Here is a 26,520-nt window from a genome sequence, read left to right as displayed (position 1 = left end):
CAGTGAACTTACTTCTGACATTTCAAGGGTCTCTTCTATCCTTCTTCCTCACAAAAATTATAATCATTTTGTTCTTATCACCTGGGCAGTCATTTTTAAAAGATTTTATTTATTCATTTGACAGAGACACACACAGAGAGAGAGCACAAGCAGGTGAAAGCAGCAGAGGTAGAAGTCAGTTCCCCGATGACCAAGGAGCACCGTGGGATCATGACCTGAGCCAAAGGCAGACGCTTAACTGACTGAGCCACCCAGGTGCCCCTGGGCAGTCACTTTTGACTTCTACTCTCATTCTTTTGACCAAACCAGTGACTCCATCTCTGAATTGCAAGGGCTTTAGAACCAGACAAATCTAAATCTAGATCAGGAATCCCCAGTCCAGTAGCTGGGCTCTTCAGAGCAAACTTATCAACTTTTCCTGAGGCTTAGTGTCCTTGTGCTAGTGATATACTGGAGTTCCTGGTACCTACCACTACAGCTGAATAGGGACATGTGAGAGTTTGGGGCAAGTTAATGATCACTGTTGTTCCATTGAAAGGATATTCTTTTTTTTTTTTTTTCCCAAGATCGCGAATCCATGAAAGGATATTCTTTAAATAATTCTTCAACTTCTATTTTGGGGAAGGGCAAAGTCTCCATAGAGCAAAACAGATTCCTTGTGGTTCATTAGGCCTATGCTCCCCAGAACAGACATTAGACTCCTTGAGCTCTCACTCTCACTCCCACTTCAGTAGCTCATCAATGTCTTCGTTGCAGCTCAATCAACACTCTCCCTGAAAGTACTGATAAATATACTTTTCTCTGTTTCACTACATTTTCAAAGACATTTGTCCCTTTTTGTGGAGTAGTGCCCTGGGCAGCTGTCCTTCTGGCTTGGCTTCATAGAATGTTCTAAATATTAAATGAGATTACTCAGGTAGAGCACTGTGCATAGCATCTAACACTTGGTGGATATTCAATAAATGGTGACTATTATTAGTATTATGGCCAAAAACTACGTCAGCTTAGAGCCTCTGATAATGACATGTCATAAGAAGTCATTTTCCCCTTTAGCTCCCTACCTATAAGTATTCTCTGAGTAAAGGCATTTTAAGAAAGCATTTGGTAACCTTGAAATGTTCTCAAGAGCTCTTTATAAATGAATCTTCATAAATACAGGAAACCCATTTCCTCCTTCATACTTCTATCATTAAAAAAGCAACAACAGAAATACCTTTGGTACTCTCTGTATAACATTTTAAATGTCACTTACCTAAAACGTGATAGAAATGAACAGGATGGAGGTCAACTGGGGACAAGCCTGGAGCAGGGATGTGTTGCTGAGGCAATACGCTGGCAGGTCTGAAATCAGATCCTGGCTATAGAACAGAGGGGAAAACGGCAAATTCTTTGGAGGAGTTTTATTAGGATAAAAGCATTCCAGAATGCACCTGCTGTTTCATTTTCCAGCCTCCTTGCACCTCCTCTGAGTGAGGGTAGGGCAGGGGAGAGAGAGAGAGAGAGAGAGAGAGAGAGAGAAGCCAGATTGAGGTTAGCAGGGCCACGTCTCTTGCCCCATTATCTCTCCGTATCGGCACACCATAAATATAAACAGTGTTTGGCAGTGGTCCAAAAGATTTAACTTGTGCCCAAATTCCTAAAATAATGGAGCTTAATTTGATTTTTGGCAGAACAGAACGAAACGACTTCTAGGCATAACATTGGTTGTGCATTCCGACCACAGACAGGCCAAAGTGACCTGCGGGGTCAACCATCCACCTTCGCCCACACGCCTTGGGAGCTTGCCCCCCCCCCCGCCGCCGCCCCCAGGCCCCAACCCTCGCTTCTGCACGTAGCTCCACTGCTCCCCATTCTGAACTGTCTCCTGGTCCTGCCCGCTGCGGGGAGGGGACGAGAGGGGGGGCGACCCTGCGTGGCCGCTCACCTGCGACAGGTGGCCGCCTTGCCTCGGGGCGACCTGGATCGCCCTCCTGGCCCCCGGCCTCAGAAGCATGGACAGGTGCGGAGGGCAGGCGCCGCGGGGGTGGCTGTGGGAGGGGGCGGGGGTGGCTGTCCTCGTGTTTGTTGAGACATTAAATGAGATTACACAGGTAGAGCACGCTGCGTAGCGTCTAACGCTCGGTGGATGTTCAATAAATGGTGGCTCTTATTGGCATTATGGCCAAAAACCGTGTCAACGTAGAGCCCCTGGTAATGACACGTCATAGGAAGCCCATTTCCCTTTAGGTCCCACCCAGGAGCATCCTCTGGGTAAAGGCACGCGTGGGTCCCGGCGTCGCGCAGGTGAAGGACGCCCAAGCAGGTGCTGGGTTCAAGGCCAGAGCCCGGCCTCGCTCGGCCGCTGCGCACGCCCCTGCCCGCGCCCCTGCCCGCGCCCCAGCCCCGCGCCCCTGCCCCGCGCCCCAGCCCCGCGCCCCTGCCCGCGCCCCAGCCCCGCGCCCCTGCCGCCCCCGAGCCGCAGGCCTCCGCCTTCCCCGGCCCCGGCCCCGTCCCCGTCCCGGGGCTCCCGCCCGGGCCTCGGCAGCCCCCGCCCCGCTCCTCCAGCGGGGACACACCGGCAAGCGGAGCAAGGAACCGCAAGTTTTGACAACCGCTGAGGAAGACTAGAAACCGGGAGGCAGCAGCCATTTTAGGGGCATTCGCCGTAGGAAGAATCTGTACACCGACGGCCCCCCCCGTCCACGCTTCCGGGGCCCGGAGGCCGGGGGCGGCCACCTGTCGCAGGTGCGCGGCCACGCAGGGCCCTCCCCGCAGCCCCCCCCCCGGAGCCGCAGGGCGGGGCGGCTCCGGGTCCCCGCGTCCCGCCCCCGGGTCCCCCCCCCCCGGAGGCCCGGGAAGCGCCGGGAGGGCGGGCCGTCGCCGCAGCCGCGCGGTGCGAGGCGGCCCGGGAGGAGCGGGTCCGCGCGGCGGGCGCAGGGGGCGGCGGAGGCGGAGGCGGAGCGAGCGCGGGAGGTCGCCGCCGCCGGGGACGCCGCTGCCCAACATGGTCGCTGCGCACGCTGCCCATTCTTCCTCGTCCGCCGAGTGGATCGCCTGCCTGGATAAAAGGTAGCTCGGCCGGGCCCCCCCGCGCCCCGCCCCGCCCCGGTCCGCCCGGGTCCGCGCGGGGACGGCGGCTGGGGGCTGGGGGCAGCGGCTGGGGGCTGGGGGCTGGGGGCAGCGGGCCCGCGCCGCCCGCGGGCGCCCCCCGCACGGGACTCTTCCACGTGGTGGGGAAACGGCAGCGCGCCCGGGTGTGCACGCGGCGCCCCGGCCCCGGCCCCGGCCCCGGCCCCGCAGCGACCCCCGCAGCCCCGCGACCCCCGCAGCCCCGGCCGCGCCCCCCCCGCGGCGCTCCCCCCCACCGGTGCCGCGGCCCCGCGCCCCTCCCGCCCCGGCCCCCCCCCGCGGCGCTCCCCCCACCCACTGGCGCCCCGGCCCCGCGCCCCCCCCACCCCCACCCCCGCTCCGGCCTCCTCCCCCTTCCCCGCTCGGGGCTGCGCTCCGGGATGGGGCGGCGGGCGGGGGGGTGCTCGGCCCACAGGCTAGCTGGGCCCCTCCCGGGGCTGTGCGGACCTAGGGCTAGCTGTCCTCCGAGTTCCCGGCGCGGGTGCGGGGTGCGGGGTGCGGGGTGCGGGGGCAGGGCGGGTGCGGGGTGCGGGGCGACTGCGTCCCTGGGCCTGACCCCGCGGAGCTGCGGGGCGCCTGGCCGAGCCGCGCTGGGAAGGTCACGCGGGACCCCGCCTTCCCCCAGTGCCTGTCCTCCGGGGGAAAGACCCTTATTTAAAAAAAAAAAAAAAAAAAAAATTGGGAACCCTGACGCCTTGTAACTCCGAGGACAGCGCGGTGGGAGGAGGGTGCCCCCGAGGCACTGCGGACTGCCGGCGTCTCCAGGCTCCGCACCCTGATGCTCTGTTGTCCGGACTGTGGGGTTCAGCGGTAGACGCGACACGGCGTGTTAGCAGTTACGCTTTATTACCCCGGTTAAGAGGCGATGATGCGGCTGAACTTTTAAGAACCGAGCGAGGGATGTTGCAGAGCGAACTGCCTCTGGGTTTTCGAGTTTGATGCGGCAGGGCGGTGATTCACGTCTTGCAGCTATCTGCATGACATCTCTATTCTGCATTTGTGTGAAATATTTTGGGCCCTGCCATATTGAAATTTTTACAATTAAGCAGATTCGTAACCCAGATCAAACTTGAAAATCTTCAGGGTGACATACTGGGAATATTTTACTATTAGAGGCCTTTGTGGGAAAAAATTAAGTAATTTGAGGAAAGCTAAATGTGGCTCATTTGAGAAATTAATATATCTGAGAAATGATCTTTACTTTCAATTACCACACAGTGGCAAGATTTTTTTTTTATTTTTGGCAGGCAGTGCCCTATTTACTCGAAAATGATATGTACTGATATTAGAAGAATTGCTTGCAATAAATAGGAAAAGAATTGAAGTGATGGTTAAATCATACAGAATTATGTAGAGGAACTAAGAGCATATTTAAGTGAAGAGTCTGCTAATGTGATAAGTAATCTAAATTTAATAGTTTAGGAAAGATGAATTATAAAAGAAGAGAAAAATCAAGCTCTTGTACTTGACCTAAAAATAGTAGTGCTTCCGCATGAGTGAATTTTTTTAGATAATAGATTACATATTTCTATTTTCAGAAATGCATGGCATGCCATTTTTTGAACAGTCAGTAATTCACTGGAAATCCTTTATAGTCAATAAGTACTTATGGCAAAATCATAGAGCAATACTAACACAAGTGGGGTATATTTGACTCGGTCTTTTCATAATGTGTATCTACCCAAATGATTTTGTTTGAAATGTATTTTTTGAACATAGAGCCACAATCTAATGCCACCATTCATAATTGGGAAAAAAAATCTACCAGAGGTGGGACTAAAAAGGCCTCGGCAAATACTGAGCGTAGCATTCATGGAGTACAGGAAAGTGGATAGATCAAGAAGTCAAGGGTCTTAGGACCAGAGCTGTCACCAGCTCCCATCTCAGAGATGTGACTTTTATTTCCTTGAGGTCTGAGAAAGGAGGATAGAGCTATCTGTCTTACCAAGATTTAGTGAACCAAACAACAACAAATAGTGAGAGTACTTTGAAAACTGTGAAGTACCATGTAAATACTTTATTTCGTGGTGTTACGATAACATGGCCTTTTCTGCAGTGTTGACCCTAGAATTCCTTTGAAGAACAGTTTAGTAGTGGCAATCTCATTGTAAGAGGGCCATGGGGGACTTGTTTTGAAGTTGCTTTTTTACTTAAATTGTCTTTTAATTTTGTGGGGGAGGAGGAAAGAAAATTAAGGGTGCTGATGGAAGTTAGGACACTGCTCTAAGGATTTCTGACAAATGCAATCTTGATACCTGGTTCCAGGTACTGTGTTGGGCACTGGGGATGCATGAGGTGAGGGAGGGCAAAAAAAAAAAAAAAAAAAAAAAAAGATGCTCTCAACTTGGAGGATGGATGGTGGAGGTGGGACAGCTACATGAACAACTAACCGCAATGCAAATGATAAGTGCTTTAATGGAGATATATGAAATCTTTGGGAATGCAAAAGAGAGAGTCATCAGCTGTGTTTGGCTGAGATGCTTCCCACAGGTTGCCTGGACCTTGAAGGTTGAAGGAGATTTTATCAGGCAAAGAATTTGGGGAGGGCGTGCCAAGCAAAGGGAGCAATGTGAAAAACAGACACACAGGTGTGGCATATAAATATACTAATTTCTTCCCAACCACAGATGCCTCTTGTGACCAAATCTAGAGCATAGGAATGTATGCTCTATTTTTCTAAAACTTTCAATTACAGACATTTTGAAGCCTAAAACATACAAAAAAAAAAAAAAAAGAGAGAGAATGGCATAGTGAACTCATATGTACTACTTGGGGATATGGTGCTGGGACCTTTTCCGTAGCTGCAACATGTAGTTTAGGTATATGCATCATGCAAGTGGCACCTGTTGTAGACAGCTAGAAAAAGAGGGACCCCGGGGGTTGGAAATAAAATGACAGGTTAAAGTAGAAAGTCCATGAGTAAAGAAGTACACAATACAAGTTGAAACAAACAAAACAAGGAAAATAAAGCCTTTGAAGTGTTCTATAGGCATGCCTAGAAAGTTGTCATAGACAGGAAATGCTATATAAACTTGCATGTGGGGAGGGGATTGAAAAATATATAGAAACGTAGATTAGGTTAAAGAAAGAAAATTCAAAGTTTTTCATGTATCAGGTGTCCAAATTCTTGGACTGTAGTAGTACTGAGGAGATGAGATTGTACAAATACTAATCTTAGAATCAGAAAGACATTGAACATTTAGATAAAAAGACTTTGAAGGCCAGCCCCCGTGGCCCAACAGTTTAGCGCCACCTTCAGCCTGGGCGTGATCCTGAAGACCCGGGATGGAGTCCCACATCAGGCTCCCTGCATGGAGCCTGCTTCTCCCTCTGCCTGTGTCTCTCCCTCTCTCTCTCTCTCTCTCATAAATAAATAAATAAAATCTTAAAAAAAAAAGACATTGAAAAAAGTCTCAGCCGACATTGTTAAAGCAAAACAAACTTACCACTATTTCATCAATCTCACAATTTTTTTCTAAGCAGGGGCAGTAATTAGAATGTATTACATGGTACCCACTACTTGGGATTTAGGAAATGTAAAATATATTTGTGTGTGTGTGTTGCATGTGTGTCTTTGTGTGTGTGCTGATCGTTGTTTAATTTTTGTGAAAATACCATTCATGTAAGAATTTAAGTTTGCCACCTATGAATTTAAAACCCATTTATAGGTCATAATTCTCATGGTTGGTGAGGCAGTATTTTGAAGATACCACACACTTTCACATATGTATGGTGAATCACTGCTGGTATTCATCACTGTGGAGCAGGGGCCAGATCCACCAGCTGCTAGTGTTTCTCCTGAGCTAAGAATGGTTTTTACTTTTCTGAATGGTTGGAAATAAACCAAAAAAAGAGTACTATTTTGTGACCCATTACATTTATATAATTCAAATTTCAATGTCCATAAACAAAGTTTTATTGGATCACTGCCACATTCGTTTGGTTATTCTATGTTGTCCACAGCTGTTTTCACACTGCGCTGGCAGAAATGAGGTAATGGAGATGGTGTGGCCTACAGAGTTTAAGTATTACTGTGTGGATCTTTGAAGAAAACGTTTGCCATGTTCCGTTACAGATGAAAGAATCTGGCTGATTGACAGAGAAACCACTGGAGATGAGGGAAATTGTCTTCATCTGGGAAGGAGTTCAAAATATTTGGTTTCTCATTCTTGAGTTAGAAGTGTAGCTTGGGGGGACATCCTCAGTTGATGGGCTTATTTGAGGATCACCGGTGATCACAGGCTAAGGCAGAAAATGAGATTAATACAATATGGATGTGTAAAAAAAGATTGTCATCTTTCAAAGCAGCTGAGGAATTTTTAAAATTATTGATGTTTCATTTAAAAAATGCTTCTTATACAGTGTCATTGCATCTGGCTTAATCCTCAAATAGATGTCGAGTTAACTATATTGATGTGATTGAATGAAAGTGAAAGAAATCAAGGAAGAAATTTGTTAAAAACCAAAATGCTTTGAGGCTGGCATGGTGAAGAGGATGACTCAGAATCAAAGAAGCCTCAGACACGGCCCCACCCTACAGGAATACTGAAGATCAAAGAAGCATTCAGAGCAGAAGGCTGTCACTGGGGAAGGCTGGTGTGTTCCAGGGGGATATTACCCTGGTGAATTCTCAGGGTTCAGGGCTGGTCTTGCAACCTCAGATTCTTGGTTTGTCAGCCCATCAAGAATTAATACATTTTTTTAGGGGCATATACAAAAGCACCAAACTCTCAGAGACTGTAAAACCAGAGAGACAGTTCATTAATTTAAAAATAAGATCGGAGGAGCGGACACTCACATCCTTTGGCTGATGTACTCCTTCTCTAGGCAAGCTGTGTGGGAGACTTATTGCCATTTATTACCAGAAGCCCATGTTTTACATTTATAGTGAGAAGCAAAGCTGCCAGGATATCAGGACACTTAAAACTTACAAACTTCTGGCCAGTTCGCTCTCTTCCTAGAATGACAGAGCCTGGGAATTGAATTATAATCAGAAGATAGTTCTGGGAATCCTTCAGGACAGCTTGACTGTCACTTCCCCGTTAGATGACCATTACATGTGCTCCCACAGCACACTCTGTCCAACACTGTAATGTCACAGATTCCATCACAATTTCCTATTTACTTCTTTTGCATCCCTTGACGCCAGATTTTTTATTTTATTCATCATTTTATCTTCAGTTTCACTGAAGCACCCTGACTGTAGAAGGTGCTTATGAGATGAAGGTGAGATGGCCAGATGCATCCTCCTCCTCAGGAATGGAGTGGTCTCTGCAGCCTTGCAAGTAAGTCCTTGCACTGGCCTCCCCCTTTGCCTTCTAAAAGGCTTGAATGGGCACCATAAAATCTCTCTTTGCTGCTCTTTTGTGTTTTCTTGGCTGATGTGACTACTTTTTTTTAAAATGACATTGCATAGCTGTATTCTGATCTATTATAGAGAAAGGCTATGGAAAATTTCAAATTAGACAAAAAAAGAAAACAGTATGTTTCTCTTATACAGACCACCCCCTAACAATTATGAACTGACAGTCAATCTTGTTTTATTAATCCCTTTATTCATACCCCACTATCCTCAGGATTATTTTGGTGCAAGTCCCAGAACATAATATTATTTCATCTATACATATTTTAGTATATATCTAAAAGGTAAGGACTCTTTATAAAGAGAACAATACCATTATCACACATTAAAAAATATGACATTATTTCCCTAATATAATCAAATATCTAGTCAATGTTCAAATTTCCCCATAACTTTTTCTTTCTTGCATTTTGTTTCTATTAGGGTCCAGGTCGGTTCTATTTAGTTGATCATGTCTCTAAGTCTTTTTAAATCTCTGGGATCTTTCTGTTTCTTCCATATGATAACTTTGTTGTAGAAACTGATTTTTTTTTAAAGTCTGAATTTTAATTATGCCCCCATGCTGTCTTCTAATAAGTCCCTTTGTTCCCTGTATACCCTATAAATTGGCATTTGGATCTAGAGCTTGGTTGGATTTAGATACGATTTTCTGGCAACAGTACTTCACAGAAGTATTATGTAGTTGCATCATGAGGCACATAATGTCAAGTAATTACTTTTTGTGATGTTAGTGATATATTGTCTTTAAAGTTTATTGCTTGGTGACTATCTTATTTGCAACTTATGAGAACATGACATACATATGTGAAGCAATGGGAGGACAACACAACCTATTATGTAATCATGGTTAAATTCTGTGATACTGATTCTATCTGCCGTAGGATTTTCAGAAAGGAAAGGGTCAGTCAGAGCTGGACTCAGACTGGAGGCATGAGATGCATGGGGTGCCCATGGAGTAGTGGGCCTGGAGAAGGATGCCTAGGGTCCATCACACCCTTGGCCCTGCAGCCTGGTCTCCTGAACAGAGTCTGGGAGCACAAAAGAGTCTTCAGAGGAAGAGTGGTGCTCAGCAAAGCAAATTCTGCCTCCTTGTCTTAGTTTGTATTTTCCCAGATAGACTCTGGCTATTCTGATGACGGCAGGAATGGCAGATTCCTTTTAGTTCAAATTTCCTATTAATTTTCTACGAATTTTTAAGATTGAATAGCCTTTTCATAGTAGCTGCTTATTTTCCTGGACCACCTTTCCAACCTAAGGCAGCTAGTTTTCCTTTAGTCAGACTTAAATCCATCTTTATGCATCTTGAACAGTGGCAGTGAAGAGTGAATTTTCCCTCCAGTACTTCCAGTTCACAGATGAGGGAAAGAGAAAGGGAGAGGAGAGACCTCCTTAGGAGTAGAGAGACTGTGGAAAGAGAAAGAGGATGTTAGGAAGTAACTAGGTGGGGAGGATGACAGAGAAAGACCCAAACAGAACCCAGTCAAACTAGGTGGGGAGGATGACAGAGAAAGACCCAGTCAAACAGAAAAGCAAACAATCTGACTGGAATGGAGGCACCTAGCTACCCTGTTTACTCAGCTGTATCTATGTAATCCATTTGCTTCCCCTACACAAAAAGAGAAACAAAGTACTTTTACTACCTTCTTTTCTCTTCATACATGCTCTTTCCTGGAATACCTTTCCATTTCCTGTGCTTTGAATATGTAGATTACTTAAACTCTGTATCCTCAGTTAATCTTCCAGACCAGAGGCTTTTTTTTTTTTTTTTTTTTTGGTCTCTTCATTGGATAGTTTTTCTTCACCTACCTCTACTATAGGGTTGGGAAAACAAAATTCTTACCTTCTAGGCCACCTTAGAGGCTAGGTGACTGTGTGATGCAGTTCTAGCCAATGAGACATAGCAGAGTTCTACTGGTGGCTTTTAGGAAAGATTTTGCTTTACTGATGAAAGACAAATGTATTTGCTCCCCCCATTCTTCTTTCTGTCTGGAAGTACGACCTGAGGCCTGGGACTTTGGCTACATATTGTAATCCCAGAAGAAAGAACCAGGAGAAACACAATTCTGACTTTGTTCAGCTACTAAATTTAGAGTAATCATTGCCTACCTTTAGATTTTTGGTTTTGTGAGGAAACAAAATCCTATTTTTTAGAAACTACTTTTTGTTAGGTTTGCTATTATTGCTGTCAAAACTATGCCTAACCTAACAAGTTGGTATTCAGTTTGTCTAAAACTGACTTCATCTTCCTTAACCTTCCTCTCCATTAGTTTCTCCTCTGTACTCCTATTTTATTGAAACTACTCTAATTCTCAAAACTTTGACCTTTCCTATGTCCCTTTTTACTACTAACCAGTCACCAATTCTTTTCTTGGCCTTTATATTCTACTGCATTATTTCAGGGCCTTACCATCTGGATCTGGATCCTCTCACTGTTTCCTTCTTCCAGTCTGGAACATGTGATATATTCAAGTAAGTTTTGTTTTAGGGTCAGCCAGACCTGGATTCAAATTCTGTCACTTTCATCCTTAGCCATATCATCTTGGCAAAGTTATTAATCGTTTTGAACCTCTATTTCCAAATCATCAAATAAGAATACGAAGACCAAGTATATGGTTTTGTTGAGGTTTGTGGGCTAAAGCAAGTGTAGCTGCGTGGTCCTCTCTAAGTAGAGAGCATAGTGTAGGGGTTAAGAGTTTGTGAACCAAACTGTATTGCTTCATATTCTGGTTTTGATTTTATTACTGGTGTAACTTTGGACAAATTATTCAATCTAGTAGTTGTTTTGTAGATTCCTCAGGATTTTCTATGTAGACAATCTTGTTGTCTGTGAATACTGGCAGTTCTACTTATTCTTTCGATCTTTGTGTCTTTTATTATTTACATTTCTTGCCTTATTGCATTGGCGGGGATTTCCAGGGCAAAGTGGAACAGAGATGTGAGACTCAACTTGCTTGGATCAGAAAATACTTCTTTTTCTTTTCTTTTTTCTTTCCTCTATTTTAAAAACAAATAGCACAATATTTATGTTATTTCTTTCTCTTTTAAGATTTTATTTATTTATTCATGAGAGACAGAGAAAGAGAGAGAGGCAGAGACACAGGCAGAGGGAGAAGCAGGCTCCATGCAGGGAGCCTAATGTGGGACTCGATCCTAGGACTCAATCCTAGGATTCCAGGATCACGTCCTGGACCGAAGGCAGGTGCTAAACTGCTGAGCCACCCAGGGATCCCCTGATGTTATTTCTTTTATAAATGTTTTATAGATATCATTTGGCCAGGAGTTTTCTTTGTGGAAAGCTTTTTGATGACAAATTCTGTCTTTAATAGAGAGGGCTACTCAGATTTTCTATTTCAACCTGTATTAATTTTGATAAGTTGTTTCAAGGAGTTTATCCATTTTATCTAAGTTATCAAATTTATTAGCATAGAGTTCATACTATTCTGTTATTATTCTATCAGTGATAGAATATGTAGTTCATAGAATATGTGGTGATGTTCTCTGTCATTTCTCATATTATTAATTTGTGTCTGCTCTTTTTTCTTAATCAGTTTTGCGAGGAGCTTCTCAATTTTGTTAACCTTTTAAAAAATCCTTTTAGTTGATTTTCTCTATTTTTTGAGAAATTCATTAATTTATGCTGCCTTCCCTTTTTCATCTACTTACTTTGTGTTTAACTTGTTCTTTTTCTGGCTGCTTAAAGATGGAAAAATTTTTTTAAGGTTTTATTTATTTATTCATGAGAGAGAGAGAGAGAGAGAGAGAGAGAGAGAGGGAGGTAGAGACATAGGCAGAGGGAAAAGCAGGCTCCATGCCGGGAGCCTGAAGTGGGACTTGATCCTGAGTCTCCGGGACCGTGCCCTGAGCCAATTCAGATGCCCAGCCCTTGAGCCACCCAGGCGTCCCTTAAAGATGGAAATTTATATAATTATTTAAAATTTTTCTTTTCTAATATAGCATTAGAGCTATGATTTTTCAAGGTCAGCACAAAGAAGGAAGCACAGTTATTTCATTATTTAGTACTTACAGATGAAAACTATTTTCATAGTTTTATGAAACTATTTCATTGGTCATACTTCCAATACCAAGTATTGGTACCAATCTTCTTGAGGTTGAAAGGGTCAGCATTTTCCAGGATCAGCTTGATTTACTGTTCTTCTCCAGAAGAAATAGTTTTCATCCAATACTTCCAAGTCATTGCTGCTCAATTACTTATCAATAGCTCATATGTGAAAAATGATGTTTATGGAGGATTTCCTGGAAAAGAAGTAATCCATCCATTTTTAAAATATCCTAAAATCTATCCTGGGATTAAATCCGTCTGTATTATTATATTGGAGTAATACTCTCGTTTAATGTCTCTTTGGCATTATTCTATCACAATATACTAAGAGCTTTATGAAACCCATTGCTGAATTCACTGTTGGGATACTGTTCATCATATTGCACAGTATCTTCTTAATGAGGTTGAAAGGGTCAGCATTTTCCAGGATCAGCTTGATTTACTGTTCTTCTCCAGAAGAAATAGTTTTCATTGGCAAATGGTGGTTGAAAACTCATGGGTTATGCCACAGAGAATGTTACATATTCTTTAGCTATTACCATGGAAACCAAGGACCATGTATTCATTGTAGTGAAAAAAAATTTTTTTAGAGAGAGAGGGTAGGGAGAGGCAGAGGGAGAAGGAAAGATCTTAAGCAGGCTTCGTGCCCAGTGCAGAGCCTAATGTGGGACATTTGTCTCACGATTCTGAGATCATGACTTGAGCTGAAATCAAGAGTTGGATGCTTAACCAACTGAGCCACCCAGGCTGCCCTGCAGTGAAACAATCTTAAAACGAGTGATATAATTTTCCAAAAATCCTTTCATGGAGTAAAATTGTGAAATTTAAGCATATTAAATAGGATGAATTGCTCTGTAGGATTATTACCTATAAATTGGTTAAAAGTTCAAGAACTTCTCTTTTATCTAATTAAATGTGGAACTAAGTTTTAAAGGCCCTTAGAAAAGACTTAACTATTGGAGATATTGAAAACAAATAGATGTTAATAGAAAGTAGCTATTACTTGGAACTTAATAATTTTATTTTTTTTAAAAAAGATTTTATTTATTAGAGAGAGAGAGAGAGAGAGCAAAAGAGAGCACAAGTCAGGGGAGGGGAAGAGGAGCAGAGGGATAGGGATAAGCAGACTTCCCACTGAATGAGGAGCCTGATGTGAGGATTGATTCCAGGACCCTGGGATCACAACCTGAGCTGAAGGCAGATGCTTAACTGACTGAGCCATTCAGACACCCCGAAATTTTGATTATTGATATTATGCATGACATTTCAATTCTGTTTAAATCCCAAATGAAGGCATGAATGTCTTGCCTTCAGACATTCAGGTATTCAGGCTCTGACAAACTTATTCTTCTAGTCATTGATTGGTTATTTATTGAGCACATATAAAAGAGTTGAGTTCTTGAATCTTACACATTTTCTTTGTCAACTCTTTAAACAAACTTGGAATGTATGAAAGTTCTAACTTTAGCATCCCTTGTCACTCCTTTTGCCACTCCTCTACTTGCCTCCTCACCTCTTCCTCTTTCCTCAACCCAAATGTGCTGTAGGAAAAAGATGATCTTAGTTTTCTACTTTCCTGCTGTTCATTCATTCAAAGATTTTACTTTCTGCTTTCCAAGTGTCATACATTCTTACTAGGGATAGATTAGTAATAAAAACTAACAATGCCTGTGACCTCATGAACTTAAATACTAAATAAGAAGACATTAAATAATTCACTTAGTCTTTAAAAATGAGTATCTACCATGTGCTTGTTCATGGTAGGGATGGAGTAGCTACTATGTGCTACATTCCAGTCGATAAGGAATACAGTGATGAAGAAAACGGGAAAAAGTAGGTGTTAATAAATGCTATGAGGCCAAAGGTAAGAGGATATGGAGTGATGGATTAAGAGGACAAACAAATCGTATGGCAATGTCAGATAAGAGCAGCAAAGGAAAACAAAACAGAGGACAGGGGAAGAAACTCAGGCATGGTGTTATTTTACAGAGGGTGGTGAGTTCTTTCTGCAAAAGCAACATCTCATCAAAGACCTTGATTGGGGGCACCTGGGTGGCTCAGTGGTTGAGCATCTGCCTTTGGCTCAGGTCGTGATCCCAGGGTCCTGGGATCAAGTCCCTCATTGGGCCCCCTGCAGGAAGCCTGCTTCTCCTTCTGCCTCTCTCGCTCTCTCTCATTTTGTATCTCTCATGAATAAATAAATAAAATCTTAAAAAAAAAAAGACCTTGAATGAACTGAGAGGCCATTTAGTATGAATTTAAATTAGTGTAATCCACGCTTTATTAAATGGGCAAATGAAGTATTTTAGTGCTCATGACAAGGACACAAGCTGAATAAATACAATGCTACCCTTTTGCTTAGTAACAAGGCCTTATTTTGAGAAAGTGCCTTATATATTATATATATAGTATATTAGTGCCTATAGTAATATTACAGTATATTATACAGAAGCAAAACCTACTACGGACAAAGATAATTTCAGAACTTGGTGAAAGGGATAAATATTGAAATTTTGGTTTATCTTTTAAATATTATTATGTAAAACTATTTGAAATACTACCCACTTTAGTTGTTTGTTTGTTTGTTTGTTTTTAAATAATTTTTGAGGAAAAAGAAAACTACCTCTAGGGAACTAATGAATGTAATACAGATCAGGAAAAGTATGATTATTTAAATGAGGTTGAAAAGATACTGTGTGTGTGCTTTTGACTGGATGTTGACAGCTGGTTGGATAGTGGAATCAATATCCCCATCCTACCAATGGAGTTTTGGGTTTCATAGTTAGCCAGTTTAATCAGTGATGAATTTGTCTAATGCCTCTGTGGAGTCAGTGTTCTCTAAAACAGGCCTCACAGATATATATACCAGAGCAAGAAAATGGTCTTGGATCCTTAGAAATCCCAACAATTCCTCATTTTGAGGATTTGTTCTCTATCTTAAACAACTTTTCTGTCATTATTGCATCATCTGCCTTTTGATAATTTTTTAAATTGAATTCTTATATTTTCCTTATCAACTAATGAAACGATATGGTAGTATGTTTGTAAGTTTTTTCATCTCAAAAAAAAATTTTTAAGATTTATTTATTCATGAGACACAGAGAGTCAGAGACAGAAGCGGGCTCCCTGCAGAGAGCCTAAAGCAGGACTCCATCCCAGGACCGCAGGATCATGACCTGAGCCAACCACTGAGCCACCCAGATGCCCCTCATGTTAAAAATTGAAGACAATTTAAGGATAGTCTCTGTGGTGATGCAGCACTCATTGTAAATATTCCCTGGTGGTATATAAAGATCTGATTTGTAGAGTTAGAGCTATCTAGTCAGTAACCAGGTTTTACATTTTATTTACTGAAAACAATTCAGATACTCAAAACCGGAGTCCCTGTTTAATTATCCAGATCATCAGAGCATAAAAGGGGAGCCCTCTGTTGAGACAAAAAGATGGAATTACAAAAAATAGCAAGGGGATCATATAACAAGGCGGCTTCATCTATAAGGCAGACCTCTGAAGCATGGACAACCCTGGATGCCAGCGGGTTGAATGGGAGTACAATTCTATTGTGCTTTTTCATCTCCTTGTGCTGTAACTGTACATTATCAGCTTGTGAATGCACCTTATCTTTGCCTGAATTGAATTTTACATTATCTCTGTTGCTTTATTTCCTACCTTTTCAGTACTTCATTGGATAGTTATCTTAATGGCTTTAGAGGTTCATTTTAGAACTTACCATTCAACAGATTATGGATATCAAAGTGAAACTCATTTAATAAAAGAAACTCTTTGTGTTTAGATGACTAATGCTTTTCTGTCTCTATCATTAAAAGTCCTAACCTTAAATATCCACAGGTAAAATGAGCAACAGTGCTGCTCCTCCAAGGAGCTTACAGAAATCAAATGCGGACACTGCTGAAATCTGTTATTGTTTTGTTAGGATTATCTGAAAGAGAATCAAAGGTAGTCAAATTGCAAATTGAAGTAATTTAAAAATATGTATTTTTTATTCATCACTTTTAGGGAAAGAGTGTAAGTAGTAGGGAGAAGGGAGAATAAGTAATAATAAAATAAGAATAGGATGGAATGATTTTTAAAATGCTGGAAAGTATTTGAATAAGTAGAATTGCATTTGAATCTATTTCTTTTGAATTGGGACAAGCAACCTAGGCATAAAATTGATGTTGTGTGCTGAATTCTACTTATTTCTGTAATTATATAGCAGAAATGTCATTGATGGGAGTTTTATCTCATAGGATTTATATTGAAGGAATTAAAAGGAATTTAAAACAATGAAAAATGAGCAAGGGAGGAAATTACAGGGGAAAAGGAAAACATTAAGAAAATAAATAAAAGCCCACTAATGTTTACATGCTACAATGGCTATGTAAGACAGCAGCATGGCTTCTTGGTGTGACATGTGACATGGTTGCTACTACCCCCACTCCTTTTTTCCCCTTGGTTTGTGAGAGCTGTTGCTGGCTTGCAGCTGAGAGCTGACAATACACAAATCCCCTGCTTCTTTTTGAGTGTTCCCAGTTGCCATGTATTGACAAGTATTTCTCCTTCCCAGAAGAAAATGACAGGAGCTCATGAGAGATAATGGACTATGATTTAAACTATATTTTAATTGGGGCCAAGCCAAAGGATTTCTGCCTTATAATTATTAATTTACTTTTACAAACCCTATCACCAGGAATTAAATGATCATAAAATTTTAGTGTGTTTTCCTACAGTATTTTTTCTGAGTATTTTATTTAACTTGTTTGAGCTCATTCTTTAATACTTCATGCCTTTTAAAATTAACATTATTGGAAGATCATTTTCCTAGGTTGTTAAAATTCTTTCTAAATATAATTTTTATTGGCTGAAATGATGTGGATTATACAGCTTAAGTTTTTCTTGTTGTTGGAGAATTAAGATATTTAAAAATGATTGTTGCTGTTACCAACAATGCTATAATGTTTTATATTAAGTTTTTCCTGTGTTTTAGATTATTAGATTATTTCCTTAGGTTAGAGATACCTATAGAACTAAATAGATTATTAATATGTGTGAAGAGATTTAAGATTTTTATATGTATTTTCAAATTAGTTTTCATAAAGAAAATAAAATAGCTGCTACTATCCATATTTGACAAATAAGGAAACTGAGGTTAGGAAAGTTAAATTATCCAGAGTCACCCAGCAGGTAAGTGCCAGGGACCAACATGGGATTAAAACCCATTCCCTTTTGACTATTTTGGTGTTTCAAGTATGTTCCTTGTGATATTAGTAGGTAGTGTGAAGGAAAAAAAGGCTCAAGATAAAAATTTGGGAAATGTCGAGTTAAAATTAAGAGCTTTTAATTTTTAAAAAATTTTTAAAAGATTTTACTTATTTATTTAGCATGAGCAAGTGTGTAGGGTGCAGAGGCAGAGGGAGAGAGAATACTGAGCAGACTCCACACTTAGTGCCAACTCCCATGTGGGGCTCAGTCTTGCGACCCTGAGGTCATGACCTGAGCTGAAATCAAGAGTCGGATGCTTAACCGACTGAGCCACATAGGCACCTTCAGTAAGATCTTTTTGAAAGTCCTCACAGTCCTGGACATCACCATAAAGATGATCTGTGGCTGTAGAACACTGAGGAACTCTATGCTCCAATCTTTCTTCCTTAGTCCTCTGCTTTCTCATTGTACTCTGTCTGACCTCCTTGAATCTGCTTTGAGTGTCTCAAGTCCCCTGGGGTTGCCAGGGTGGACAGTCTCCTCTAACTCTTACCCTAACACTGCTCTTCCTACTCTGAGTGAGCTTCCAGGGCCATATAAGTAGCCATTGTCAACCCACTAGATTTGCCCAGGTAATTCCTAATGGGTTGTTTCTTGTCTACCTCTCTATTTAGTCTTTTTGGGTTGACGTGTCTCCCCTGGCTCCTGTCTTATACCACTCTTGAAGGCCAATCTCTTAAATAGGACAAGTAGGACAGACACGTTGGCTCATACCTGGAGGTGGACACAGAATGGTAGGGCAGTGCCCTACATTTCTCTTCTTTATCTTGCATCTGTTTCTTTAGAGTCTTACATTCACAAACTCCCTAACAATTGATAAAATAATTTGAGCTAATGTGTTAAAGAGTTTAACATTTAAATGGATACCAAGGATACCAAGAGATGTCAAAACTTTAACCTAAAGGAAATTGGGATGAAACTCACACAATGAGAATGTTTGGCTGGTGGCTCTTTGAGTCACATCATCCAGATGTGCATCTTCTAATGTAGCCCTAATCTTAGCATATCTACCCAAGATGTACTATTTCTCAAGTGTTTTGTCCTATCAAAGATTTTCTGTACATGGTTTCTAAATTACAAGAACTTCAGATTACTCAGAGTGCTTAAAATCTGATAAAATCTTAAAGTTGATGAGGTTGATCTGTTTTAGAACACAAGATTCATTTCTAGATGTACAACAATAAACAACTGAAAGCCAAACAGTTTAGTTGTCAACAATGAGTCTTTAGTTATCCAGCATCATAAATTTTATACAAATTTATTTTTATTAATCCTTCAAACTTGGTGTAATTGAATAATCCTGGTAGAAATGATATTTAATGGTATTCCCAAGAGGTATTTAATATGATTGCTTTTCTAAAGTATACTGAATATAATTCTTCTTTTACTTGGTGATTGAGGGTCAGTGTACTGAGCATAAATTGGTATCCTGTGTTATAATGTGATTTTGATGTATATAGATAATCTGTTTCAGCACCAAATATACCCCAGTGTTACTTCCCCGCCTCCCTTTTTAAGGCTTCTTGTTTCCTTTGGCCAACTCTTCCCTATTGTCCAGAAGCTGTCACTCCTTGCTTGCTGCCCTCTAAGTGTCTCGTCTTGCACAAACATGATATCCTGCTTCTAAGCCTTTGAACTTAGAATCCAGGTTAACCAAGTTTTTTGGAACTGTATGTATAGTACAATTATATCTATTTTGGCCTTGAGGATTTCTCTTCTGAGTAAAGTACATGAATTTCAGAGGTTTGGTATTTTAAAGCTATCATTTTGGTTATACAAAGCCTTTTAAACTTATTTACTATATGATATGACTTCTGTGGTTTTTTTCTTAATAACTGAGATTTCCAGATAAATGTCTTTTGAATAGTTGAAGCATTTCTTTATTCAGCAAATATTTATTGAATGCTTAGGAAACACCCTTCTAGGTGCTTAGGATTCTTTAGTTAAGCAAAACAGTGGATCCCTCTTCTCCTAGATCTTACATTCTAACAGAGGAAATATATTTTTAAAAAAGACATAATAAACAAATAAGTTACAAGTTATGTTTGAAAGTAATATGTGTTATGGGAAAAACAAAATAAGAGATCAGGAGTGCTAGTGGGTATGGCGAAGATTGTAATATTAAAGCAGTTGGACAGAATATGGTTCATTGGGAAAGTATGATGTAAGCAAAGAGGCAAGGGAGTTAATAAAGCATATGTTTAGGATAAGAATATCCTGGCAATGGGAATATCCAGTGTAAAGACCTGAGTTGGTCATGTATGGATTGCTCAAGGAACAGTAAGGAGGCTTTTGTGGCTAGACTATAGTGAGCAAGAGAAAGATTAGGAGAGAAAATGAGCAGAGACTCAAGGCAGGTCATATAGGGACTTGATAGCTATTATAAAAGCCTCAGACTTTACTCTGAGTGAAACAGGGAACCACTGAAGGGTTTTGAGCAGAGGAATGGTATAACCTGACTTTCATTTTTACAAGATCACTATGATCACAATGTTGAGAAGATGCTGTGGAGAAGGGAGCAATAGTGGGAAAGGGGAGACTATCAGGAAGTTATTGCAGTAATCCAGGAGAAGGATGATGGTGGTTTGGATCAGAGTGACAGCAGTGGAGATGGCGAGAAGAAGTAGGAGGGATTTGGGAAGTAGAACCAGTAGGAGTAGGACATGAAATGAGTGTGGGAATGTCAGAAGAGGAGTCAAGGATACTTTGAAGGTTTTTGGCATGGGAAATTAGAAGGATTGAAGAGCCATCTGTTATGATGGAGAAGTCTAGAGATAGGGCATATTCAAAGAGAATGAGGAGTTCAATTATGGACATGATGAGTTTGAGATGTCTGTTAGACATTCAACTGGTGATGTTGAATAGGAAATTTGATATGTGACTCTGTAGTGTAGAGGAGCAGTCTGAGTTGGAGATGTAAATTTGGGAATCATTAATACATAGATGATACATAAAGCCATGAGATTGGGGAACATCAAGGAAATGAGTGTTAGAAGAGGACTAGGGATTAAACATTAGTATCTTCCAACAAGAATTCAGGGGCAGAGGAAATGACCAGCAAAAGAAGCTATAGAGTGACCAATGAGGTAGGAGGAAAACAAGAAAATGGGGAATATTGGGGCACCTGGCTGGCTCAGTCAATGGAGCATGTGACTCTTGATCTCAGGGTCATGAGTAAAGGCTCATGTTGGCTGTGGAACCTACTTTTTTTTTTTTTTAAAGGAAAATGTGGAATATGTCTTGAAAGGCTAGTAAAGATGTTTTCAAATGTTCATATCTTCAAATGTCAGATAATCATGTTAACAAACAGTGGAAGAAGAAAGAGTACAACCTGGGTTTGCATTTGAAGTTTTATATCTTACAGATGACATAATAGGTCTACTTTTCCAGCCTGGTTGACAGTTGGGAGGGTTGCAGACTCTATGCCAGGCCTTAGAATGTTGTTGTGAGGAAGATAGCAGGACTGAAAACAAAAATAAAATACCTCTCACACAAGGTGCAGGGCAAATGCAAATCCTGTGGTCTAAACTAGAAGGAGATCATTTGCCTAAAATGTGGGTATATGGGAAAGTCCAAGTTAAGGAAAGATGAAACATCAAGGTATAGAGGTATAGAGGACAAGAGGTCGAATAACATGAATGCAGTTATGAAAACATAGGGTGTTATTTCTCCCTAACAGATGGAGAAAAGAACAGGGAGTCAACATCACCGTGATAAATACTGAACAGCAAGGAAGCAAACTATCACAGCTGAGGCATGCGGGCTGCTGTGACACTCAGAAGTGATATTATCAATAAAGCCAGAGTTGGCAAGTATTTAACAAATAAACAACATATGGCTCATTGGTTGCCATGTCCCTGGAAACATCTCTTCTCAGGAGAAACTATGCCTCTATAAATGAGTTTCTGGTTAGTGTACATTGCTTTTGATACATATGGCAGTTGTGAAATTGTAACTGCCCAGTTTACCTAAGCAAAAATGCTACTAAAAAGACAGCCATATCCATTTGGACAAAGGGACTCAATTCTCCCTATTTCTTCCATTAAATACAACTATAAACCTTGGACATTATATGTAAAACAATCAGAAAAAGACTGAAAAGTAGAGAGAAGAAGGTAAACTGGGTTGGGACTTCTCTATCTGAAGAAAACATAGTAGTAAGTTCCTTGAGTTTTCTTTCTGTCTTAAATATTCCAGACTGGCTGCTGGAATAGATGACAATCCAGAAATGCCAATGGACACAGGCCAAAAAAAAAAAAAAAAAAGCTTTCAGAAAAACCTGCTCTCTGTGGATAAGCAAAGAGGCAGCCTAGCAAGACAGAAAAAAATTTAGATAAAAGCTGCTCTAAACAAACAAACAAACAAATGCTCTACTTTAACCAAACACCATAGAAAACACTGCAGGCTCACTTCAACCTCCATCAATGAAGACAGTGTGGATCCTAAACTTTGATCCTTGCCTAACTGTAATGAAGCAGTCCTTCCCACCTGGATTTTAAAGCAGCCATCAGGGCAGCCCAGGTGGCTCAGTGGTTTAGCGGCTGCCTTCATCCCAGAGTGTGAACCTGGAGACCCTGGTTCGAGTTCCACATCAGGCTCCCTGCATGGAGCCTGCTTCTCCTTCCACCTGTGCCTCTGCTTCTCTCTCTGTCTCCTCTCTGTGTATTCTCATGAATAAATAATAAAATTAAAAAAAAATAAAGCAGCCATCATAAAAATGCTTTGGTGAGCAATTATGAATATACTTAAAACAAATGAAAAACAATGTATAAGCAAAAACAACTTAGCAAATAAACACAAGAAATAAATAAGAACCAAATGGACATTTGAGAACTGAAAAATCCAACAACTGAAATTAAAATTTCAGTGAATGGCTCAACACTAGAATTGATAAGACAGGGGGCAGAATCAGCAAACTTGAAGATACCCACTTAGCAATAGAAATTACCCACTTTGAACAACAGAGAGAAAGTAAATTGAAGAAAAAGAGACTAGGGTCTTGTGGAACTATAACAAAAGATCTAACATTCATGTCGTGTGGCATCCTGGAAGGTAAGGGAGAGAGTGGTGCTGAAAAAATACTGGAAGAAAAAATGGCTAACAATTTACCAAATTTGGCACAAGTAATGGAACTACAGATTCGGGTAGCTGAGTGAATCCCCAAAGAGGATAAACCCAAAGAAATCCATGCCGAGGTAATCAAACTTCTGAAAATTAAAGACAAGTAAAAAGTATTTTAAAACAGCAAGAAAGAGGTGATACCTTATTTAGGGGAAAAACAACTAGAATTACAGTGGATTTCTCATCAGAAATCATGGAGCCCAGAGTGAAGCGGTACATTTTTCCAGTATTTAAAGAAAAAGTACTGTCAACCCAGAATTCTATACCCAGTGAAAATGGCCTTCAGGAATGAAGGGGAAATCAAGACATTCTCAGATAAAAGAAAACGAAGAGGATTTGTCATTAACAGATCTGCTCTAAGTGAATGACTAAGAAAACTGAGAAAGGAAGGAATCTTGGAATATCAGGAAGGAGGAAGGAACAATGGAAAGAGTAAAAATATGGGGCACAGGAAAGAAAGGAGATTGAATTACAACTGAATGACCTGCAAAACAAATAAACTTGGAGATCAGTGGATATTAGGATGATAACTCTTAATACAAGTGCCCACCTGTTTGTGCTATCTATAGAACACACTGCTTTCTTCCAATGCATCAGAAACCCATCTTTTAAAGAAACTACTCGGAAATGTTCTTGCACCACCTACTTGGGGTACAAGAATGATGTTAAGTGATGAATGTGTGCAGCCTCTTCTGTATCCTGTCCTATATCCAGCAATTCTCCCTCTTTAGCAATCCAGCCACCACACATCTAAGTTTCCCTACTCAGGTATAGACTACCCTCACCTCGGCTCTGCTGTTTCTTCTACCACACTTTAATAAAGGTCACACTTTTATCACTAATATCTCTTTATGGAGTCTCAAAAGTGATTAAAAACAAATTCTTTGGTCAAGGGCTGTCTCTTCCATTCAGCCCTCATTTTCACATGCCCTCTTCAGCTAATAATTATTAATTTTTGGGACACCTGGGTGTTCAGCGGTTGAGCGTCTGCCTTCAGCTCAGGGCATGATCCTGGAGTCCTGGGATGGAGTCCCACACTGGGCTCCCTGCAAGGAGCCTGCTTCTCTCTCTGCCTATGTCTCTGCCTCTCTCTCTCTCTCTCTCTCTCTCTCTGTGTGTGTGTGTGTCATGAATAAATAAATAAAAATCTTTTAAAAATTATTAATTATTTTCAGTTATTAAATATCTGGGATTTTTGGAATCCCAGAGGCTGAATTTCTCTGTATAGTAGAGTAGGACCTTCTGTCTGGGACTGGGGCTCCACCTCTCCCCCATCAGAGACAGAAGACAGAAAAAGAGATGGCCAACAATGGACTCTCCCAGCTGGTAGATGATAATTCCATTTCCCCCTAGCTTTAGGCTTCCCATATCTCTGCTTTGCATTTGGACCCTGCCACTGTCTAACTCATGATCATGAATAGGAATCAGATTGTATAAATTGGGGAGTGGACATCTTTGCATGTACATGGATCCACTGTCTTAGTTGATGTGTAGATAGAGAAGGGAGGAGTGGGCCAATGACAAAACATTGGCTCTCGACCTAGGAGCTTCTGCCATGAGTGACTGTAGGATCCACAGTGAGGTAACCATATGCCTGTGGGACCAGGGAGGCCAGTGTGCTGTTATGAGAGTCGAGTGGTAAATTCAGCCTTGTTACTAAGAAGACAAGGCTTTAACTTATCTTTTTTTTTTAAGCCAAGATCTCCAAAATGAGAATCTAGCATGAGTGTGTAGATCACAAATTAAACCTTGTTCTAACTGGAGGAGCCAGTCAGTTGGAGAGATCCTGGAAGAAGATCAAGGCTTCAAATCCCCAAACGTCACTTTGCACTCATGCCTTCCTCAGCAGTGTATACTTTCTTCTGCATCCTCATTGCACTGAACAAGTCATTTTCCTTCTCTTTACTCACACAGAAAGAAGTAAATAAGTTTTTAAAATATCCTTTACAAGACCTTTGTGCAATGCATATTAATACATTGACCTTACATCAAGCAATGTTATGTGTGACTCTGGTGCTGAGGCTCATGCCTGAGAAGAGAACAGAGAATATACCATTATGGAAGTTACCTGGAATGCAGACACTGAATGAGTAGTCAGAGGAGTGTTTAATATAATGTTCATATTGCTATGAAGGACCAGATCAGGCTATGAGAATGTACACAGGGTGGACCTGAGTCTGAGAGATCAGATCAGATTTCCTCAGAGGTGGCATCAAAGCAGTAAACTCCATTTATCTGGGAATGCATAAAATATGAATTGATTTTTTTGACTCAGTGCTATATGGATTAGGAAGAATGGACCTGCAAATTTCTATGGCTACATAATATAGGCAGATTGTTTAAAAGAATTTGTTATAATTAATATTGGGGCACCTGGGTGGCTCAGTCACTTAAATGTCTGCCTACAGCTTAGGTTATGATCTCAAAGTCCTGGAATCGAGCCCCACATCAGGTTCCCTGCTAATTGGGGAGTCTGCTGCTCTCTCTCTCTCTGCCTCTCCTCCCAACTTCTGGTCTCTCTCACTCTCTCAAATAAATAAATATTTTTAAAAAAGAATTAATGTTACTTTTCTGGTTTTATATAATGAAACTATTGTTCAGTTTGTCCTTTTTTTAAACCTTTGTATGTTGGTATATGTTATAAAGTTTTGAATGTATATATATTCATATTTGTTGGTATTTTTTGATTATACTAATAAACTTTGTATACAAATTAGTGGAAATACTATAACTTGTAAAAACTAATACTAACTACCATTTCATGACCATTACCATTTAAGACTTCCTTGTTCACCAGTAAATACACTTTATTTCCTTGCATAAGACAAAGTAGATACATTTTTTCCAAAGATTTCATTTATTTGAGAGAGAGAGAGAGAGAGAGTGAGTATGAGCAGGGGGAGAGGCAGAGGGAGAGAGAAAGAGAGAAGCAGATTCTCTGCCAAGTAGGCAGCCCAGTGCAGGACTTGATCCTAGAACCCTGGGATCATGACCTGAGCCAAAGGCAGACACCCAGGTGCCTCAAAGTAGATACCTTTTTATTTGATGGTTGAATAAACATGGAACCTGGAGAAGTACCATTTCCCAAATCCTACAGCACTACATAGATCAGTGAATTCCTTGCCTTTACTGTATTTGGCTTTCCAATGGAAATTCATTCAAATGATGGTAGGTAAGATGGGTGTGGCAGGATATGTGCGGAAGATGTGATCTCACCTGTCCAAAAAAAGGGCAGCAGTTAGTCTAGATCCTGTTAGATACAGCTGAGAGTCTTCACATCATAAGCCTATGGAGATTACCTTAATTTAAGATGACTTTAAAATAAGAGCATAGCTGAACTCCAGAAAACAATGACCTGTCCCTTTTTCAAGGACTACTTTGTGGAGCTGTACTCTATGATGTGTATATATAGCATCTGTCTAAGGTGCCATCGTTTTTGGTCATGGAGACTGATGTAAACTTCATTCTATCCAGGGTGCTTTCTATTTTGTGGAAGAAGCAAACCCTTGAAAACCTGGCATTGGACAATTTGGTCAGCTTCATGAAAGTTGGAGTCAGCAATGAACAAAGGTCTGAGCATTTGCCCTGGAATGGTGAATTTCTATGT

General features: G+C 41.1%; 1 protein-coding gene across 4 annotated transcripts in view; it reads left to right on the top strand.

The window, feature by feature from the left end:
• Window positions 1-2,866: 2,866 nt before the first annotated feature.
• The window catches only part of RAPGEF4 (Rap guanine nucleotide exchange factor 4), a 282,236-nt gene continuing 258,582 nt past the window's right edge, over window positions 2,867-26,520 (top strand). For 3 of the 4 annotated variants that reach the window (XM_055308182.1, XM_055308181.1, XM_055308180.1), the window contains exon 1: window positions 2,867-3,048. In XM_055308182.1, the coding sequence (XP_055164157.1) occupies window positions 2,984-3,048 (65 nt within the window). In that variant the 5' untranslated portion in view covers window positions 2,867-2,983. The remainder of the gene's footprint in view (window positions 3,049-26,520) is intronic. The other variant, XM_055308183.1, reaches the window with a different exon arrangement.

The sequence above is a fragment of the Nyctereutes procyonoides genome, unplaced genomic scaffold (assembly GCF_905146905.1).
Source record: "Nyctereutes procyonoides isolate TBG_1078 unplaced genomic scaffold, NYPRO_anot_genome, whole genome shotgun sequence".
Classification (NCBI taxonomy): domain Eukaryota; kingdom Metazoa; phylum Chordata; class Mammalia; order Carnivora; family Canidae; genus Nyctereutes; species Nyctereutes procyonoides.
The sequence above is the reverse complement of the archived record's forward strand: the minus strand, read 5'-3'. Positions and strand labels throughout refer to the sequence as shown.